General features: G+C 38.8%; 1 protein-coding gene across 1 annotated transcript in view; it reads left to right on the top strand.

Moving 5' to 3' along the window:
* Window positions 1-15829, top strand: part of TERB2 (telomere repeat binding bouquet formation protein 2) — a 34778-nt gene extending 18949 nt beyond the window's left edge. The window contains exons 6-7 of the mRNA XM_055436563.2: window positions 4248-4336; window positions 14725-15829. Of these exons, the coding sequence (XP_055292538.2) occupies window positions 4248-4336; window positions 14725-14867 (232 nt within the window). The 3' untranslated portion in view covers window positions 14868-15829. The remainder of the gene's footprint in view (window positions 1-4247; window positions 4337-14724) is intronic.
* Window positions 15830-23133: the final 7304 nt, after the last annotated feature.

Below are 23133 nucleotides of genomic sequence, written 5' to 3'. Positions count from 1 at the left end.
TATTGCTTTGGGTTCAAGTTTATACACTCTTTCTGTGTTTCCTGTCTATAGAAGATCCTTTAGCATTTGTTGGAGAGCTGGTTTGGTGATGCTGAATTCCCTCAGCTTTTGCTTGTCTGTAAAGCTTTTGATTTCTCCTTCATATTTGAATGAGATCCTTGCTGGGTATAGTAATCTGGGCTGTAGGGTATTTTCTTTCATCACTTTAAGCATGTCTTGCCACTCCCTTCTGGCCTGAAGAGTTTCTGTTGAAAGATCAGCTGTTATCCTTATGGGAATCCCCTTATGAGTTATTTGCTGCTTTTCCCTTGCTGCTTTTAATATTTGTTCTTTGTGTTTGATCTTTGTTAATTTGATTAATATGTGTCTTGGAGTATTTCGCCTTGGGTTTATCCTGTTGGGGACTCTCTGGGTTTCTTGGACTTGGGTGATTATTTCTTTCCCCATTTTAGGGAAGTTTTCAACTATTATCTCCTCAAGTATTCTCTCATGGTCTTTCTTTTTGTCTTCTTCTGGGACTCCTATGATTCGAATGTTGGAGCATTTAACATTGTCCCAGAGGTCTCTAATATTGTCCTCATTTCTTTTAATTCGTTTTTCTTTTTTCCTCTCTGTTTCATTTATTTCTACAATTTTATCTTCTAGTTCGCTTATCCTGTCTTCTGCCTCTGTTATTCTACTGTTTGTTCCCTCCAGAGTGTTTCTGATCTCATCTATTGCATTATTCATTGTATATTGACTCTTTTTTATTTCTTGTAAGTCCTTATTAAATCTTTCTTCCATCTTCTCAATCCTTTTCTCCAGGTTATTTATCTGTAACTCCATTTTGCTTTCAAGATTTTGAATCATTTTCACCATCAAAATTTGAAATTCTTTATCAGGTAAATTCCCTATATCTTCTCCTTTTGTTTGTGTTGGTGGGCAATTATCTTGTTCCTTTACTTGCTGGGTATTTCTCTGCCTCTTCATCTTGCTTATATTGCTTTGCTTGGGGTGGCCTTTCCCTCTTCTTGCAGTTTGTGGAGTTCTCTTTATTATGTAGTTTCTTCGCTGTGTGTGGGGTTGGACGGGTGACTTGTCCGGATTCCCTGGTTAGGGAAGCATGTGTCGGTGTTCTGGTGGGTGGAGCTGGATTTCTTCTCTCTCCTTTAGAAGACAATGGGCTGCTTTTCTGGGAGCCTGATGTCCTCTGCCAGTATTCAGAAGTTGTTTTGTGGACTTTACTCCACGTTCAAATGTTCTTTTGATGAATTTGTGGGGGAGAGAGTGGTCTCACCGTCTTATCCCTCCGCCATCTTGTTCCTTCCTCCCCAAAACACTGGATTCTTATATTCCACTTGGTCGTGGAGTATCTCTTCCCAGCTGCTCCAGCAAGGTGCAGCCGCTGTACCTTACCTTGGACGAGGGGTATCTCCTCAAGGCCGCCCCTCCTGCTTTGAATGTGGATCAGCTCCTCTTGGCCCTCTGGTGCCCAAGCAGCCACCGCCTCCTGAACGTGGTACAGCTCCTCTCGGCCACCGCCCTAACCCTGGGCGCGGGGTAGCTCATCTCAGCCACGATTCTGCACGTGGTTGGTTGCGCCGGAGCCGGGCGTCTCTCGCGTCTGCCTGTTGGAAGATTTCTGATTACAGTTTCAATTTCCATGCTTGTGATGGGTCTGTTAAGATTTTCTATTTCTTCCTGATTCAGTTTTGGAAAGTTGTACTTTTCTAAGAATTTGTCCATTTCTCCCAAGTTGTCCATTTTATTGGCATATAGTTGCTGATAATAGTCTCTTATGAGCCTTTGTATTTCTGTGTTGTCTGTTGTGATCTCTCCATTTTCATTTCTAATTTTGTTGATTTTTCTGCCTTTGTTTCTTGATGAGTCTGGCTAATGGTTTGTCAATTTTATTTATCTTCTCAAAAAACCAGCTTTTGGCTTTGTTGATTTTTGCTGTGGTTTCTTTTGTTTCTTTTGCATTTATTTCTGCCCTAATTTTTAAGATTTCTTTCCTTCTACTAACCTTGGGGTTCTTCATTTCTTCCTTTTCTGGTTGCTTTAGGTGTAGAGTTAGGTTATTTATTTGACTTCTTTCTTGTTTCTTGAGGTAAGCCTGTATTGCTATGCACCTTCCCGTTAGCACTGCTTTTACAGTGTCCCATAGGTTTTGGGTTGTTGTGTTTTCATTTTCATTCATTTCTATGCATATTTTGATTTATTTTTTTTTATTTCTTCTGTGATTTGTTGGTTATTCAGTATCATGTTGAACTGCTTATTATGTTATTCCTAGATTTTTATGAACTTTTTTGCTATAGTGGATCGGATCATTTTTTCCATTTTATTTTCATTAGTCATTGCTGATACATAGAAAATTTATTTATTTTTGAGTATTTGTCTTACATTTACCCACTTGGAATCTTTAAGATTCTAAAAATATTTCAGTTTTTTCTCTTGGCTTTTCAGGGTACACATTTATATCGTTTGTTAATAATGAAAGTATTTTTTCTTCCTTTTCTGTATATAACTCTTCTATTTTACTAGCTATCTCTTCCATTTCTTGCTTTTCCCTCCCCCATCTCTTTCTGCTTGGCCTGAAATTTTAGAGTCATGGTAAATAATAACAATGATAATTGGTATCCTTGTTTAGTCCGTGACCTTTCTGGGAATATGGTTTTGCTTTATTTGTAGAACTGTTCCTAAATGAGCTATGGTTTCTCTATTTTCATTTCTTTTCTTTTAATTTCTTGGCCATGCCTCATGGCATGCAGGATCTTAGTTCCCCAACCAGAAATCAAACCCATGACCCCTGTGGTGGAAACACAGAGTCCTAATCATTGGACTGCCAGGGAAGTCTCCAAGCTATAGTTTCTTTTAGAAGGACTTTTAAACAGATTGAAAATAAAGTCTTTGTTATCACTCAGTATAATTTTAGATATTTTTTTAGGAAAATAAATTTAAGGATGACCTCAGTGTTTTATTATTGAAGTTTTTATTCTCATACAGTTATATTATCTATGGATTATATATAGTCTAAATATAGTAAACATTGCTATTTGTCAGTTAGAAAATAGGATATTTTAGTTGAAAACTGCTTAGCTCTGTAAAAATTAGATATAATTAATTGTACTATATAAGCACACTCAGAATAATTTAACTTTTTCTTTTTTTAACTCAGAAGTTACTTAGTGTACCTCATGTTTTTTTCCCAGACATCATTTTTTGCTTAAAATGTGTAAGTACTAATTAATAGAGTTCCAGTTATTTGAACACAATAGCAGTAAATGTTACGATTATTTTAAATGGAGTGTTTTCTTTTAGAGTATTTAAAATTACATGTGTATTTATGTATTTTATCTAATTATAAAATATTATTGAATTATGCTTTCAAGAATATTGGGGGAAAGACCAGGTCTCTATTACTCAATACAAACTTGTTTTGGGAAGCAGTCTCGAAAACCAAAAATATCTGTTCAGTTCAGTTCAGTCACTCAGTCATGTCTGACTCTTTGCGACCCCATGGAATACAGTATGCTAGGCCTCCCTGTCCATCACCAGCTCCCAGAGTTTACTCAAACTCTTGTCCATTGAGTCGGTGATGCCATCCAACCATCTCATCCTCTGTCGTCCCCTTCTCCTCCCTCCTTCAGTCTTTCCCAGCATCAGGGTTTTTTCGTATCAGTCAGTTCTTTGCATCAGATGGCCAAAGTATTGGAGTTTCAGCTTCAGCATCAGTCCTTCCAATGAACATTTGGATTGATTTCCTTTAGGATGGACTGGTTGGATCTCCTTGCTGTCCAAGGGACTCAAAAGAATGTTCTCCAACACCACAGTTCAAAGGCATCAATTCACTGGTGCTCAGTTTTCTTGACAGTCCAACTCTCACATCATACATGACTACTGGAAAAACCATAGCTTTGACTAGCTGGACCTTTTCTGGCAAAGTAATGTCTCTTCTTTTTAATATGCTGTCTGGGTTGGTCATAAATTTTCTTCCAAGGAGCAAGCATCTTTTAATTTTATGGCTGCAGTCACCATCTGCAGTGATTTTGGAGCCCCCCAAAATAAAATCTGTCACTGTTTCCAGTGTTTCCCCGTCTGTTTGGAAGCACAAAAGAAGCTTATAGTTAATGTTTTCATCCAATAAGACTGAAGTCTTATCACAGAGCAATACATTGCTATACGTATTGCCTGGAATAATTTCTAATTTGTATAACAAGTCCAAAAAACAAATATAAATATGACTTTCTATATGTTTCATTTTATAGCACAGAAAAGCATTTTATAAGGACTCCAGTTGTAGAAAAGCAGATGTACTTTCCTCTTCAGCACTATCCAGTGAACAACATGGTAACAGGTAATATAAAATTTAGAGTCAACTCAAGTAGGGAAGAAGCAAGGGAATATCTTGTACAAAGTATAACTCCCCTGTCATCCACACTAATAGGAGACCTCATTCATACATTAAATAAATTAATCTGCAGAACAGACCCAAAATCGTCCCTGTATTTCTTATGTTAAAATGCTGGTCTATTGGTAAGGTGGAAACACATCCCTGTTTACATAAGACAGTTCCAGTTTGTTGTCCTGGCATCAAGTTTTGCTCTTAAGTGTCCCACTTTAGAAAATTAATTGTATAAAATGTTAGTGTTAGTTGCTCAGTCATACCCAACTCTTTGCAGCCCCCTGGACTGTAGGCCCCCAGTTTCCTTTGTCCATGGAATTCTGCAGTCAAGAATACTGGAGTGGGTAGCCATTCCTTTCTCCAGGGGATCTTCCTGACACATGGATCAGGTCTCCTGCATGGTAGGCAGATTCTTACCATCTGAGCCACCAGGGAAGCCAGATTAATTGCTTGAACAACCCTGATTATATAGTTTCCTTTGAGAATCTGATGAAACTTAGGTCCCTTCCCCTAAGCATACATACATACAAACAAACATAACACGTAAACTTTACATATAATTTAAAGAGGCTCACGTGTGCCCAGAAGCCCTTTCATGGGTCACCCAGATGTTGACAGACTCCATATTTAGATTTTCTAGTGCCCAGCATAAAAAGAAGACAGTTAATTGAGGCTGACATTGAGAGGGTGCAAACAAAGGAACTAGTTGAAAAGTGGCCGTTGAAATTTGAACAGTGCTAAGTGAGGTGAAGTAGGAAATATTATTTGAATAATCTGATGTGGGTAGTATTTAGTAGGGTCATTGTTAATTTTAAAAATAGAGGATTTTAAAAATTTGTTTTCAAAACACTACAATTAAAATGTGTGGTCTTTAAGATGTTTCATTATAAAATCATTTGTATATTTATCATTTTATCTTTTTTAGCAGTGCCATAATTACCTTTTGCAACTAGTTTACAAATTCCTAAATGTCTTCTATCATATTACTGTTCCTCTAACTCAGTTTATCTATCCATTTGTTTTATTAGTTTTTTCCTTCTATTCATTTGAGTAATATAAATGGCCTTCAGAAAAGCAATTAAGAACTTCGAATGTGTAGTTTGGGGCTGAGTGTTGGAGATATCAAAGAAAACTTCTATTCCAACTATGATAGTAGAAAAGTCAATTCTAGAACTCTTAGGAGCAGTTGTTGACAGCAAAGGACAGTGAACTAAGAAGAAGTACAGTTGCCCTTTGGATAGCAAGTGTTTGAACTTCCAGGGTCCACTTATATGAGGGTTTTCTAAATAATAAATGCTACAGTTCTACATAATCTGCAGCTGGTTGAGTTTGCAGATGTAGAACCACAGATAAAGAGGAACATTGAATCTCCAGGGCCAGCTATACATTGTAAGTGGATTTTTGACTGCTGAAAGAGTTGGCACCCTTAACCCCCACATTATTTGGAGGGTCAACTGTACTTAAGTACTACGATTGGGAGTAGCTGATTGCTGCCTAGATTTTTCCCTAGGTCTAAATATTCAGATAAGATGTAGGTACCTTAAACCATGGATGGTTATGGTATAATATTGGTATTGATTTTGCGTCAGGCAGCTCCATCACCACATACTAAATATCTTTTGCTCATTGGATTTACTGACTGTTTGATAACGTAAAGACCAATAATAAATATTAAAATCAGCCATACAATAAAGACAAATGCTTAGATTTGGAGAAGCAACAATGCTGTTCTATATCTCACTTCCATCTTACTGTTTAAAAAGACATAGCAGTGTTATATAAAACAAACTAAAAAAGAACTATCGGGATGTCCCTGGTGGACCGGTGGTTAAGACTCAGTGCTTCCAATACAAGGGGCCTGGGTTTGATCCCTGGCTTCCCAGGTGGCGCTAGTGGTGAAGAACCCACCTGCCAGTGCAGGAGACGTAAGAGACATGGGTTTGATCCCTCAGTCAGGAAGACCTCCTGGAGGAGGAAATGGCAACCCATTCCAGCGCTCTTGCCTAGAGAATCCCATGGACAGAGGAGCCTGGAGGGTTCCAGTCCATAGGGTCACAAAGAGTCGGATGCAATTTAGCACACAGGCAGAGAGCTAGATCCCACGTGCCACCACTAAGATCCAGTGCAGGCAAATAAAAGTATTAAAAACTGTAAAAATAATCATTAGTTATCTTTAAAGTATAATTTTAACCTGTGGTAATCTGGTATTGATTTTATTGGTAGAACTAAAGTAAAATCTTCTAATTTTTTAATTTGTGAAGTTGAAAAATTATTTTTTTCTTTCTAATACTGCATTAAATTTAAAAATAGTACTTTCTTGGAAGAAAGCTTTATTTAAAAAATAATTTAATTGTCTTCAATTTTGACATAAAGTGACAGTCTTTCCTTTTTTTATCATGCCCATTTGCCTGTACAGAAAGAAATAACTGCTTGTTGAGAAAATCAGCTTGTGTTAATTGAAAATGTAGGGCAGTGGTAATCTAATTGAAACTGTAGGGTAGCAGTGTTCTAATTTAGGCAGCGGTATCAACATTTGTGACTATAACTTTACTGTCTCTTCCTCAAAATGGGTTGAGTTCAACTCAGTGAATGTTAAATCTCTTAAAATAAATCTAATTAGATGTCTGGTTTTAGAAAATACAAGTTGGAGCCATACCCTGGAACAGGCTTTCTCAGTTCTGGAACTGTCATATATGGCATTTTCACTTCAGTGCAGTCCCTCAGTCATGTCTGACTCTTTGCAACCCCATGGACTGCAGCACACCAGGCTTCCCTGTCCATCACCAACTCCTGGAGCCTACTCAAAGTGAGTCAGTGATGCCATCCCTTCTCCTCCTGCCTTCAATCTTTCCCAGCATCAGGGTCTTTTCAAATCAGTCAGTTCTTTGTATCAGGTGGCCAAAGTATTGGAGTTTCAGCTTCAGCATCAGTCCTTCCAGTGAATATTCATGATTGATTTCCTTTAGGATGGACTGGTTGGATCTCCTTGCTGTCCAAGGAACTCTCAAGAGTCTTCTCCAGCACCACAGTTCAAAGGCATCAATTCTTTGGTGCTCAGCTTTCTTTATAGTCCAACTCTCACATCTATACATGAATACTGGAAAAACCATAGCTTTGAAATTGATGGACCTTTGTTGGCATTTTAGGTCAGATAATTCTTTGTTGTAGAGAACAACCCTGGCTAGTGCCCATTAGATGCCAGTAGCATCCCATCCAGAAACATGCCCCTCCCCACCACATGACCCCCACTTTGTGACAACCAGATGTATATCCAGGTGTTACCAGTGTCCCATAAAATATTAAAGTTTTTTTGGTCTGTTTTTTGTTTATTTTTTGCTTTTGACTGGAATTAATTTCTCTCACTGGTTATCACCATAATAAAAAATTCTGATTAACAGCTCCATATGTGGCTTCCCAGTGGCTCAGTGGTAAAGAATCTGCCTGCAGTGCAGGAGATGCAGGAGACACCAGTTCGATCTCTGGGTCAGGAAGATCCCCTGGAGGAGGGCATGGCAACCCACTCTAGTATTCATGGTGGAAAAAGCCTATGGACAGAGCAGCCTGGAGGGGTATGGTCCACAGGGTCGCAGAATCAGACATGACTGAAGCAACTGAGCACATATAGTTAATAAAAAGGAAAAGAATAACTAATAGTGATAAATATCTTGCAGGCAAAAAATTTCAAGCCCAGACCGCCTTGCATTAAAGTGTGAATCTTAACTCCTGAACCACCAGGGAAGTCCCCAAACCAAAAAGTTCTGATAATTAAAAGTTTGGGAACTTATAAGAGATACTTTATTAGTTATCTCTTCAGTTTGATTGAGTTCAGTCACTCAGTCGTCTCCTACTCTTTGTGACCCCATGGACTTCAGCCTACCAGGCCTCCCTGTCCATCACCAACTCCCGGAGTTCACTCAAACTCATGTCCATTGAATCGATGATGCCATCCAACTATCTCATCCTCTGTTGTCCCCTTCTCCTCTAGCCTTCAGCCTTTCCTAGCATCAGGGTCTTTTCAAATGAGTCAACTCTTCTCATCAGGTGGCCAAAGTATTGGAGCTTCAGCTTCAACATCAGTCCTTCCAATGAACATTCAGGACTGATTTCCTTTAGGATGGACTGGTTGGATCTCCTTGCAGTCCAAGGGACTCTCAAGAGTCTTCTCCAACACCACAGTTCAAAAGCATCAATTCTTCAGTGCTCAGCTTTCTTTATAGTCCAGCTCTCACATCCATACATGACTACTGGAAAAACCATAGCCTTGACTAGACGGACCTTTGTTGGCAAAGTAATGTCTGTTTTTGAATAAGCTGTCTAGGTTGGTCATAACTTTTCTTCAAAGGAGTAAGCACCTTTTAATTTCATGGCTGCAGTCACTGTCTACAATGATTTTGGAGCCCCAAAAAATAAAGTCTGCCACTGTTTCCACTGTTTTTCTATTTGCCATGAAGTGATAAGAGTGGATGCCATGATGTTTGTTGTCTGAATGTTGAGTTTTAAGCCAACTTTTTCAGTCTCCTCTTTCACTTTCATCAGGAGGATCTTTAGCTCTTCTTTGCTTTCTGCCGTAAGGGTGGTGTCATCTGCATATCTGAGGTTATTGATATTTCTTCCAGCAATCTTGATTCCAGCTTGTGCTTCATCCAGCCCAGCGTTTCTCATGATATACTCTGCATTTAAGTTGAATAAGCATGGTGCCAATATACAGCCTTGATGTAGTCCTTTTCCAGTTTGGAACTAGTCTGTTGTTTCATGTCCAATTCTAACTGTTGCTTCCTGACCTGCATACAGGTTTCTCAAGAGGCAGGTGAGGTGGTCTGGTATTCCCATCTCTTTTAGAATTTTCCACAGTTTATTGTGATCCACACAGTCAAAGGCTTTGGCATAGTCAATGAAGCAGAAATAGATGTTTTTCTGGAACTTTCTTGCTTTTTCAACAATCCAGCGGATGTTGGGAATTTGATCTCTGGTTCCTCTGTCTTTTCTAAAACCAGCTTGAACATCTACATGTTTATGGGTCATGTACTGTTGAAGCCTGGCTTGGAGAATTTCGAGCATTACTTTACTAGCATGCGAGATGAGTGCAATTGTGCGCTAGTTTGAGCATTCTTCGGGATTGCCTTTCTTTGGGATTGGAAGGAAAACTGACCTTTTCCAGTCCTGTGGCCACTGCTGAGTTTTCCAAATTTCCTGGCATATTGAGGGCAGCGCTTTCACAGCATCATCTTTTAGGATTTTTTGTTTCATATAGTGAGATTTATATTTAGGTAGTAAGTCTTCAGAATGAGGCATTTTCATGCATCATTTCCCCCACCCCACCCTTCCCTTAGTTTCACTCCCAGAGGAAAAAAGTCAGTGGAGCTAAGTTGGTGTTTAGTCGCTCAGTCGTGTCCGACTCTTTTGTGACCCCATGGACTGTAACCCACCAGGCTCCTCTATCCATAGGATTTCCCAGGCAAAAGTACTGGAGTGGGTTGCCATTTCCTTCTCCAATCTTTTAGGATTTGAACTAGTTCAACTGGAATTCCATCACCTCCACTAACTTTGTTTGTAGTGATGCTTCCTATGGCCCACTTGACTTCACATTCCAGGATGTCTGGCTCTAGGTGAGTGATCACACCATCGTTATTATCTGTGTCGTGAAGATATTTTTTGTACAGTTCTCTGTGTATTCTTGCCATCTCTTAATATCTTCTGCTTCTGTTAGATCCATACCATTTCTGTCCTTTATCGAGCTCTTCTTTGCATAAAATGTTCCCTTGGTATCTCTTAATTTTCTTGAAGGGATTTATAGTCTTTCCCATTCTACTGTTTTCCTGTATTTCTTTGCATTGATCGCTGAGTAAGGCTTTCTTATCTCTCCTTGCTATTCTTTGGAACTCTGCATTCAAATAGGTATATCTTTCCTTTTCTCCTTTGCTTTTCGCTTCTCTTCTTTTCACAACTATTTGTAAGGCCTCCTCAGAAAGCCATATTGCTATTTTGCATTTCTTTTTCTCGGGGATGGTCTTGGTCCCTGTCTCCTGTACAACGTCACGAACCTCCATCCATAGTTCATCAGGCACTCTGTCTATCAGATCTAGTCCCTTAAATTTATTTCTCATTTCCACTGTATAATTGTTAGGGATTTGATTTAGGTCATACCTGAATGGTCTAGTGGTAATCCCTACTTTCTTCAATTTAAGTCTGAATTTTCAATAAAGAGTTCATGATCTGAACCAGTCAGCTCCTGGTCTTTTTTTTTTTTGCTAACTGTATAGAGCTTCTCCATCTTTGGCTGCAAAGAATATAATTAATCTGATTTCGGTGTTGACCATCTGGTGATGTCCATGTGTAGAGTCTTCTTTTGTGTTGTTGGAAGAGGGTGTTTGCTATGACCGGTGCATTCTTTTGGGAGAACTCTATTAGCCTTTGCCCTGCTTCATTCTGTACTTCAAGGCCAACTCCAGGTGTTTCTTGACTTCCTACTTTTGCATTCCAATACCCTGTAATGAAAAGAACATCTTTTTTGGGTGTTTGTTCTACAGGGTCTTGTAGGTCTTCATAGAACTGTTCGACTTCTGCTTCTTCAGCATTACTGCTCAGGGCATAGGCTTGGATTACTGTGATATTCCAAGGTTTGCCTTGAAAATGAACAGAGATTATTCTGTCCTTTCTGAGATTGCATCCAAGTAGTGCATTTCGGACTCTTGTTTACTATGATGGCTACTCCATTTTTTCTAAGGGATTCTAGCCCACAGTAGTAGATATAATGGTCATCTGAGTTAAATTCATCCATTCCAGTCCATTTTATTTCGCTGATTCCTAAAATGTTGACATTCACTCTTGCCATCTCCTGTTTGATCACTTCCAATTTGCCTTGATTCATGGACCTAACATCACAGGTTCCTATGAAATATTGCTCTTTACAGCATTGGACTTTGCTTCCATCACCAGTCACATCCATAACTGGCTATTTTTTTTTTTTTTTGCTGTGGCTCCATCTCTTCATTCTTTCTGGAGTTATTTCTCCACTGATCTCCAGTAGCATATTGGGCACCTACTGACCTGGGGAGTCCACCTTTCAGTGTCCTATTTTTTGCCTTTTCATACTGTTCATGGGGTTCTCAAGGCAAGAGTACTGAAGGGATTTGCCATTCCCTTCTCCATTTATATATTGCTGTGTAACAAATTGCTCAAAACTTAGCAGCTTAAAACAGTGAATACTTATTATTTTATAGTTTCTGAGGACCAAGAGTTCAGGAGCATCTTAGTTGGATTTTGGTAGTTTAGTTGCTAAGTTGTGTCCAACTCTTGTGACCCCATGGACTATAGTCTGCCAGGCTCCTCTGTCCATGGGATTTCCCAGGCAAGCATACTGGAGTGGGTTGCTGTTTCCTTCTCTAGGGGATCTTCCTGACCCAGGAATAGAACCCAGGTCTCTTGCATTGCAGGCAGATTCTTTACTGACTGAGCTACGAGGGAAGCTTAGTTGGATACTTATGTCTAATAATCTCTAGTAAGGTTGCAGTCAGTTTGTCAGCTAGTTTGCAGTCATTTTAGGGACAGGAAAATCCATTTCAAAGCTTATGCATATGGTTGTTGGCAGGCTCTGGGTTCTTGTTGGGTTTTGGCAAAAGGCTTAGATCTCACCAAGTGGACTCCGTAAGGGCTGTTCACAACATGGTAGCTTGCTTTCCTCAGAATGAGAAATGCAGGTGTGAGAAAGAGTGTGTCAAAGACAGAAGCCAGTGTCTTTTCTATATCCTCTTCTCAGAAGGGACATATCATTGCTTCTGCCAAGTGCTGTCAGTCATATTCCGTTCCGTTCCGTCGCTCAGTCGTGTCCGACTCTTTGCGACCCCGTGGACTGTAGCCTACCAGGCTTCTCCGTCCATGGGATTCTCCAGGCAAGAATACTGGAGTGGGTTACCGTTTCCTTCCCCAGGGGATCTTCCCGACCCAGGGATCGAACCCTGGTCTCCCGCATTGGAGGCAGACGCTTTAACCTCTGAGACACCAGGGAACAACCCAATTACAAAGTGGGAGGAGCCTACACAAATTCATGAATACCAGGAGATAGGGATCATTCAGGGCCATCTGAGGGGCTGGCTACCACAGACTCATATAGAATTGTCTACCAAGAATGTCTTTCCTAGGAACTCTCTTTTCTTCTTCCCAATTATTTTGGGTTACATTTTCTAAAACATGAGCTAGTTCCTACCCCCAGCAGTTGCTTTGGGAATGAATACCTGACTTGAGGTGGACCAATCACAGTTCTTTGGATTTCTAAACATGGAGTGCAGCAAGTCATGTCATTCTTATTCAAGTGACCATAGCTCTAAGATATAAAACTTGAGAGCTATTGGTGGCCATATTTTTTACCCTGTAAAGAAAGTCAGCTTGTGTTGGGAAGAAAATTAATTGAAATTAATATGTATAGGAAAAAGCTGGAGATCAGTGAGATGGCTGTGAGAGCTGGTAATTTCTGAGGCTTAGCAACATGTATGCCTTCCTCATAGTTTGGTTGATATGGCAGTGTCTTTCCAGTAAACTCACCTTCAGCTAATTTATTTTTTTTTAATTTTTTAAAATTGATTTTTATTGGAGTATAGTCATTTTGATGCTTTTGAACTATGGTGCTGGAGAAGACTCTTGAGAGTCCCTTGACTGCAAGGAGATCCAACCAGTCCATTCTGGAGGAGATCAGTCCTAGGTATTCATTGGAAGGACTTCTGCTAAAGCTGAAACTCTAATACTTTGGCCACCTCATGCGACGAGTTGACTCACTGGAAAAGACTCTGATGCTGCGAGGGATTGGGGGTGGGAGGAGATGGGGATGACAGAGAATGAGATGGCTGGATGGCATTACCGACTTGATGGAGGTGAGTTTGAGTGAACTCCGGGAGTTGGTGATGGACAGGGAGGCCTGGTGTGCTGTGATTCATGAGGTTGCAGAGAGTTGGACACGACTGAGCGGCTGAACTGAACTGAGTCATTTTACAACGTTTTAGTTTATGCTGTATAGCAAAGTGAGTCAACTATGTGTATATATATATATATCCCCACTTCTTTGGATTTCCTTCCATTTAGGTCACCACAGAACACTGAGCAGAGTTTACTGGGCTATGCATGCAGTCGGTTCTCCTTAGTTTACGTTTAAGCTGGTTTAAATTGGGTGTCTGTCATTTCAGCCTGAAGTCCTAACTACTTCAAAACTGCTACAATAATCCAGTTTTAAATTGTAAATTTCCTATCCTTCTTTAACTAGCAGGAATAATTTTATTAATATAGTAAATATTTAAAAAATTTCTATCCTCCCACATATCTTTAGAAACTTCACACAGTATGTATGTGCAATTAATGAAATGTTAATATTTTAATGCATTAGTTTATTTTACACAGAAATCTAGCCATTAGGCAAGGACCATGAGCAATATAGAATATAGTAATAGTTCTTTAAAAGATATTCTAAAGTAAATGGTTATGTTTAAAATATCTTTAAAGATGCTAATAAATTTTATGTTATTGGCCTCATAGTTAATTTATTAACTGAATTTATGATCTATTATTATAAACAATCAAACTGTATAGATATACTATTGATGGTGGTGGTTTAAATTCAGTCATCTCCGAGCTCTAGCAGAATATTTTTTCATATGGTATTTACTTTTAAATTAAGTTTCAATATTAGTATAAACCACAAACATTTGTATTACACATAAAACATTATCACTCAGATAAGCAACTGCAATAAAGGTAATATTACTCAAAATCATTGAGTCTGTAAGCTCTTTCCATTCAGGTTTTCTTTTTGATTCTCATATCTATTTCAGATTATTAATAACATCGGAATTACTCATACCTACAACCTTCAATGACTAAGTTGTGGTATCAGTTTTCCTCTTAATTTTTTATTAAAGACTGTTATCTCAGTGTTAGCAATGCAGGAAGGTGTCACTTGTCTACTGGGAAGATGAGCTAGCTGTTTGTGTTGCTAGTAGCTAACTGGATAGGGAGTTCTAAGCGATTACATTCGAAGCCAGACACACGTCCCAGTTATTTTGGTCTAGGTACTTTTAAGTTCCAGCCCTAACCGGTACATCACAGTCTCTGTAGTCAAAGTGGCTAATGAAGTATCTGGTGTTTTAAAAATAGTATAAGGCTAGGGGTAGTGGTGAAGAGGGGAGGAAGGTGTTCCTTGATAGTTATCATGTTTTATGGAGAATATTCTCACTGGTATTTCTTCTTTTTACTTCTTTTCTAAAAACATTCTTTGGAAATCTTAGCTCTAATAAATCAAAGACCTTGTAAAGGAGATAGTATGATAGAATTTCCATTATGTATATTCTATTCTGTAGGTTATATATCAATTGATGCCATGAAGAAATTTCTTGGGGAGCTACATGACTTCATTCCTGGAAGTTCAGGTTATTTGGCATACCATGTTCAAAATGAAATTAACATGTCTGCTATAAAAAACAAATTAAAGAATAAGTATTAAGTTAAATATTGTCCTTCTATCTGGGCATTTATTTTCTGTAAACTATTACCAAAGATGTGCATATTTTTAAATTCTCCTCTTTGGGACAGGAGGTTGGGGGAATGGGGAAGAATTCTTTCTTCCTCAAAATGTACCTTTAGGAAATTCAGAATCATTTTGGTTCTCTGTTTTGACATTTGGGATGGCCTTTTCCCCCAGCTTGTAAGGTTATTCCACAAATTCTGAGTGCACAGTTGTTATGGAGTAATTGTCAGTGAAACATACTTCATGAATTCTCAATCTCTCTCTGTCCGATATTCTTTTGACTTTAATCTTCTATTAACTGTATATATATTTCTAGGTGTAATGCTGTAAATGCTAAGTTTTGATTCTTGTCATCTTATTTTGATTAAAATCTCAGAATGTAATAGTTGAATTACTGTTTCTGGACTGAAAAAATATGTTAAGAAGTAAATAATTCACACTTCATTATATGGACAGTTTCTGATAATCAATGTATCAGAAGTGATTTAATGTAAACAAATGTTACATCTTCTGAAATGAACCCACAAGATACCATAGAATCACAGTGCTAGAAAGGACCTTAGAGAATATTGGGCCTGACTTGTTTGTTTTTAATGAGGAAATGAAGGCCTTGACAGAGTGTCTTGCTTAGAGTGACTAACTGGAGGCTGAACTGGGACTGGAGCACGGTCTTCTCGATTTTCCGGGCCAGTCCTTTCCCACTCTTCCTCAGTGGTATGTGCTATAGGCTATGTCAGATATAATAGCAAATCTGCAAAGGGGACTCAGAAACAAGTCAAGCATGCTTGGCTTGTCCTCTAAATAAGTTGAAATAGTATTGAGATTTAATGGTTTCTAGTGCTTTAGTGATTTCAAGACGGCAACTTCTTACCTTTTAAAAAAAATTTTTGACCATGCTACACAGCATGCAAGATCTTAGTTCCCCCACCAGGCATTGAACCCACATCCCCTGGAGTGGAAGTGCTGAATTTTAATCACTGGACAACCATGAAAATCCCAGGCACCTTATATTTATTTAAATGATCATGCTATGTGGAATCTGATGGGTTTGTTACATTTTAAAAATTTACTTTCAATACCTTACATGAAATTGATTTTGTTTACGTTCCATTGTATGCAGGAGCATATTTTGCTGGTTTGAAAGAGTATGATGCATACAGTTTTCTGGCAATTTTCTTTGTTTCTTTTTACAGCATTATCTGTGCTGTACTCTTGCTGATGGCTGCTAGATTTTAATTTATTTGTTTCCCTACTTGATAACATTAGTGATTCTGATTTCAGTTTTTCATTTGTTTTGCTTTAGTTTTTCTTTCTCATGTAACATTGGTGAAGGATCCAGGAATATGACACAAAGGTGGAATAATCATTAATTTTGTGCAAAAAAAAAAAAATTTACTTTCAATTAAAAAACCCCTGTACTTTCTTCTAGGAAGTGCATACCAGTTGTAGAATTATCTAAAGAAAGTGAACTTTTTTTAGTGTTTGGGTCATTTGTGTATATATATGGGCATCAGTCTTTCATTTATGAAAAACTCAATAATATGAAATTTTTACACTAATCTCAGCATTAGCCGAGAAAGTTCTATTTTTCCCATATGATAACTTTTCCTTATGTCTTCATATGTGTAGTTAAGTTCTTTCCTGTGGGTAAATTCTTCTGAACACCTAAAATATATTAATTATCCTTTTCTTGAAATGTATTAAATATTATCTCTCCTGAACACTTAGTCACATTCAGTTAATCATGTTTCTTATATAAAACCCAAGCCTATCTGTGCACGTGGAGTTAATTATTAAAAGGGTTAAGTAAATTTACACCAAGTTATGTACACTGGGATTTCTTGGAATTGTTTTGAGTATTTTCTGATATATGTAGTATGCACATATTTACATTGTAAATAAAAAACTACAACAAAAGTGATTCCTAGACAAACATGGTCACATCTTTAAGTATATATAGAAAAGGTCGGATGTAACTATATATCCTTGAAGTAGAACCAGAAGCAATAAAATCAATTAATAATATAAGCCTTTCGGGAATTAGAAGCATTTGAACAAATAAAATAGACAAAGATAAACTTTTGTTAAAAGTCTGTTGTTTTCTGTTGGTGGGATTGCAAACTAGTATGACCATGGCAACCCACTCCAGTGTTCTTGCCTGGAGAATCCCAGGGGCGGGGGAGCCTGGTGGGCTGCTGTCTATGGGGTCGCACAGAGTCGGACACGACTGAAGCGACTTAGCAGCAGTAGCAGCAACACTACCACTATGGAGAACAGTGTGGAGATTCCTTAAAAAACTGGAAATAGAACTGCCATACGACCCAGCAATCCCAGTGCTGGGCACACACACAGAGGAAACCAGACCTGAAAGAGACACGTGTACCCCAGTGTTCATTGCAGCACAGTTTACAATAGCCAGGACGTGGAAGCAACCTAGATGTCCATCAGCAGATGAATGGATAAGGAAGGTGTGGTACATATACACAAAGGAATATATTACTCAGTTATAAAAAAAATGCAATTTGAGTCAATTCTAATGAGGTGGATGAAACTGGAGCCTATTTTACAGAGTGAAGTAAGTCAGAAAGAGAAACATCAATACAGTATATTAATTCATATATATGGAATTTAGAAAGACAGTAACGACGACCCTATATGCAAGATAGCAAAAGAGACAAAGATGTAAAGAAAGGACTTTTGGACTATATGGGAGAAGGCGAGGGTGGGATGATTTGAGAGAATAGCATTGAAACATGTATATTACCATATGTAAAATCGATGACCAGTGCAAGTTTGATACATGAAGCCTGCAGGGCACTCAAAGCTGGTGCTCTGGGACGACCCAGAGGGATGGGGTGGGGAGGGAGGTGGGATGGGGGATTCAGGATGGGGGGACACATGTACACCCGTGGCTGATTCACGTTGATGTATGGCAAAAACCACCACAATATTGTAATAAACCTCCAAATAAAATAAATAATGTTTTAAAATCTATTGTCTTAATGGGAAGTGAAGGCAGAATGGTTTTTTTATTGCTCATTCAAACTTTTTTTTTTTTTTGCCTTCATATATCTAATAGATTGCCTCTGGTTCCCATTTTATTAAAAACGCTCCCCCACATTAGAACTTTTGGTTATTTCTCTACCCTTTTGCAAACATGTCTCCTCTGATGCTTTTCACTATTAGGCACGGTCATTCCTCCATGGTTTATTTAATGTATAGTTCTTAGTTCATCTTATTTCATCCTTAGTGATCAGATTATTTTTCTTTTTAGCTTTTGGTAGGGTTTTGTGTCATTAGATAAGTTATGAGTCATTGGCAGAATCTGCTGTTTACTTCTGAATGTCTTTTTGTTTCCCTTTCTTCCATGATGACAGAACTCCTAATTTCTATCCAGGCACATGCTACCTAGAATAAAGACCATAGTCTCAGTTTCACTTGAAATTAAGTATAGCTAGGTTAACAATGGATGCATAGTAGAAATGGCATGTGGGAACCTTGCTTTAAGATACCTGGCATGTTCCCTTTGTTGCCATTCCTTCCAGTCACTTTTCCTGCTTCTTTCTTCATGTTGCTTGGAACGGGGATGTGATAGCTACTGTTTGAACCATAAAAGCATACTCTGATTGGCTAAGCAGTAGACTAAAAGGAGCCTGGGGTCCTAAGGACATTGTGGAGATATCTGCCACCCCAGCCCTGGGTTGCCTACCTCTAGACTTTCATGTGACCGAGAAAATGTCTTCTTTGTTTAAGGCACTTTATTTTTGTGTCTCTTTCTGCCGGACTAACCATAAATGAGGCATAAGAACAGGCTACTGACCTTGTTTTATGGGAGATAATTGTATGGAAGATAACTAGTTCTTTACATCTGTAGAGTGTTAATCTTGAAGTTATAAAGGTGACCTTAATAACATAGCATGTCTTTTACATTTATAGCAGCTTTAGTTAAAAAAAATAAAATAGTTCTTTCAAATGGAATGTTTAGTTACACTATTACTCAGCAGTGTGGAAAACCTGAAAATAAACTCAGTGTTTAATAATTAAGTAATAGAATGTACCTTAAAATCATATTTCATTGATTTAATGGAATAGCCATTTTTTCTCTTTAACATCTTTATTAAGATACAATCACATACCACACAATTCACCCATTTAATGGGTACAACTTAATGGTTTTTAGTATAGTGACTGAGTTGTGCAACCATTACCACAGTCTGACTTAGAAGTTTTTCATCACCCTAGAAAGAAACCCCTTGCCTATTAGGTCAACAGACATGCTGCTCTCCCACACCCATACCCCTGACTGAAGGCAGCCACTGGGTCTACTTTCCATCTTTATAGATTTGCCCATTCTGGACATTTTTTGTAAGTGGAATCATGGAACACATGCTCTTATGTGACAGATGTCTTTTACTTAGCATGATGTGGAGTTTATGTTACACCTTGAGGTATCAGTACTTTATTTTTTCTTTTATCATAAAGTAGTATTCTATTGTATGGACATTTAAGTAGAAAAAGATAGCTATTTTGCTTTGCAAGGCAAAGGGAGACACATTGGGCTTCTGCCTACAAAAACTGTGTCTTCAGGAAGTTGTATAGTCTTAAATACATACTTTAGACAAGAACAAGGGCTAAAAATCAATGATCTAATAAGCATCCATATCAGGAAACTAGAAAAAAAAAATCACCAGCAACTCCCAAGGAAAATAGAAGGAAGAAATAGTATAGATAAGAGGGGAAATTAATGAAATAAGAAACAAATCTATAATAGAAAGGGGCAAACATCAAGAAAACCTTTTCTTTGAAAAGACTAATTAAATTGATACATTTCTAGAAAGACTAGTTAAGAAAAAGAGAAAGAAGCACATAAAACCAGTATCAGAAATGAAGCTGAATTTTAAAAATTATGAGAGAAATTTGACCAAATTTTTGCCAGTAAGTATCCCAGGGACGGGGGAGCCTGGTGGGCTTCTGTCTATGGGGTCACACAGAGTCGGACACGACTGAAGTGACTTAGCAGCAGCAGCAGCATGCCAGTAAGTTCAAATATTTAAATGAGCTATCTAAATTCCTAGGAAATCTGTTTTACTAAATCTGACATGCAAAAAATAGGAAATATGATTCGTCTTATAACTATAAAAATTATGAATTTACAAGATAAAAAGCTTCCTATAGCCCCATGAGTTACTAGTGTTGTGGTCTTGGCAAGCTATGTACCTATTTCCCCATCTCAGAAATGAAGATAATAACAATGTCAGCGCTTCCTTGGTGGCTCAGTGGTAAAGAATCCACCTGTCAATGCAGAAGACATAGATTCCATCTCTGATCCAGGAACACCCCACATGCCTTGGAGCAATGAAGCTTGTGTGCCACGACTGTGGAGCCTGTGCCCTACAGCTGGGAACCACAGCTACAGAGCCCACGTACTGGAGCCTAGAGCCTGCGCCCCGCAGCAAGACGAACCAGCACACTGAGAAACCACGGACCAGCTCCTGTGCGCTGCAACCAGAGGAAAGCCCTCGCGGCAATGAAGACCCAGCACAGCCAAACAGTAAACAATTAAAGTTTAAAAGGCAGTGTAATGTCATTGGTAGTACTTTGAGGATTAAATTCTGATAGAAGTGCTTTGCACATGGCCTGGTAGTTGACACATGCCCAATGTATGCTGGCCATTGAGTCTCCTTTACTGTCTGGGTGTGTACCACTAAATGCAAAAACATGTTCTGTGGGCACCCTGGTGTGCCTGTTCTGAAAGGTAAAAGGGCCTGGTCTCTCTTTTTCTGAAGTAAAAGTGCTCAGGGGCAATAGATGCGTCTTAAATTTTAAAATAAATTTGATGGTAAATCAGTCTTGTCCTTAAACCAGATTCTCTCTGCTCTCCTTTTGTACACTTGCCTTAGAACCACTCTTGGACTATTTTCTGCTGCTCTGTGTGAAGAATTGCCTACACACCTCCAGGCATGAATCTCAACTCTAGTGGCTTGGAGAAGGCTATCACAAGTTGTAATTTATACATCAACTCAGTGAATCACTGTTTCTATTCTTCATTTTCCCAGGCTATTGTCAGATTCCTGTACTGACTGCTCCTGTGATCTCAGGGCATACAGTACTTTCTGGCCAGAATATCACCCATGTCTCCTGTGCTACATAAAGTTCTTTTTGGTTTGTTTCATCTCTTCTCATACTTTGTCACTCTGGGGCTTTGCTTTAGGAGATTTGCTCTTCCTTGGTTGGAGGGCTCTTCATTCTTCTAGTCCCTGCCTCTGCCGCTTTGAGCTTGTGACAGAGACTTACCCCACCCCCCAGAATCCCCGGGTTTGTTTCTCCTCCAGTCGAGTTGTTCTTTGTAGCATTGCCTTCTTAAATAAGAGTTTAAGAAGGAAAGGTGGGATGAATGGGGAGATTGGGATTGACATATTTACTCTGTGCATGCTCAGTCACTAAGTTGTGTCTGATTCTTGGCGACTACATGGACTATAGCCTGCCAGGCTCCTCTGTCCACGGGATTTTCCAGGCAAGAATACTGGCTGTTTCCTCCTCCAGGGGATCTTCCCAACCCAAGGATCAAACCCTCCTTTCTCGCATTTCCTGCATTGGCAGGCAGATTCTTTACCACTGCCCTACCTGGAAAGTCCATATATACACTGCTATGTATAAAATAGATGATTCATGAGAACCTCCTGTACAGCACAGGGAACTCTACTCAATGCTCTGTGGTCACAAAGAGAGGGTATGTGTATCTGTATAGCTGATTCACTTTGCTGTTCAGCAGAAACTAACAGCACTGGAATGCAACTGTTAATTTTTTTTTTAAAGAAAGAAATGCAAAAAGAAGGAGCTGTGGGGCCCTCGCCCCTCTGGTGGGGTTTTTTTCTCTGCCACACTGTAGTTTCTTCCACGCTGCTCTTTGGAGTCCATTTAATTTCTTTGTCCTAATTGGTCTCTTCACTGTACCTCCTCTGTACTGTGTTTCTTCCTTATCTGTTAGATTTTTAAAGCTGTTTCTTTCCTTCCTTCCATTCCAATTGTTCAAATTCTGTATTACCTGAAGTATCATCTCAAAGGATAAGTCTGAATAAAGCTTCTTTCGCAAGTGTCCTCTCCCTACAGGACTTAAAACAGTTTGTTTACTCAATCTAAAATTATAAATATTTGTGTATGATTAATGTGTAATTCTTTGTGCCCTCTACTACATACTTAGGGTCTGGAGGACAGGGATATTTCTTACTTCTCTTTGCAGCTCCCAGAGCACCCAGCATGGTGCCTGGAATATGGAGGTTGTTCAGGAACTGTTTGTTATATTGAATTCATGAACATGAGACCCCAGAGGATAAAGCACGTGTTTCACTTGCTTTCCAGCCTGAGACCAGCAGCGCTTTGCATGGCTTCACTGTTTAATCAGGAAATGGGTTGCATGAACCTGGATATCCCAGATGAAACAAAGGCTTCCATAAAGCATGTCCATCAGTCTTGTAAGAATTGTCTCATTCATTTGTCAACAAACACCTATTGAAACTAAGTGCTAAACCTGGTGAAGAGAGAAGATGGGGAACAGGACAAATGCCATTAAGGCACTAGTAACCTTGTTTAGGAGTGTGAAACATAAACGTCTGACTGTAAGGCAAGGTGAAGTGGGTACTCTCATAAAGTGTAAACCAGATTCTCTGAGAACACTAGTCCTTGATTTCAGGAGGGAGAAAGAAGAGGGACGCTGGCATAGATGATGATGGCTCAGAAGAAGAGCACTCAAGAAGAGTGGACTCATAGCACTGGCAAGTAGCCACCAGCCAGATGTAGCTCTTGAAATGTGGCTGGTCTAAGTTGAGATGTACATAAGTATAAAATATGCAGTGGATTGTTGAAAATGCAGTACAAAAAATTAATTTATATTGATTATATTTTGAAAATAATATTTTGAATATTTTGGATTGATATGATTTATTAAAATTAATTTCACTTGTTGCTTTTTACTTTTAATGTGAATTCTTGATTTAAAATTAGATACAAGGTTTTAAACCCACATGGTTTTGGCTTTCCCCATGATTAGAAACTATACATCCCCAAGATACGTTCCTGTCACTATGTGAAGGCTGAGAAAAATGAAAGACAGGGTAACAGTCAGTCACTGCAGTCACTCAGCCGTATCCGACTGTTTGCGACCCCATGGACTGCAGCACGCCAGGCCTCCCTGTCCATCGCCAACTCCTGGATTTACTCAAATTCATGGCCATCGAGTCGGTGA

The sequence above is a fragment of the Moschus berezovskii genome, chromosome 9 (assembly GCF_049115385.1).
Source record: "Moschus berezovskii isolate FMDL1 chromosome 9, NW_MosBer_1.0, whole genome shotgun sequence".
Taxonomy (NCBI): Eukaryota; Metazoa; Chordata; class Mammalia; order Artiodactyla; family Moschidae; genus Moschus; species Moschus berezovskii.
This window is presented reverse-complemented; position numbering and strand designations above follow the sequence as displayed.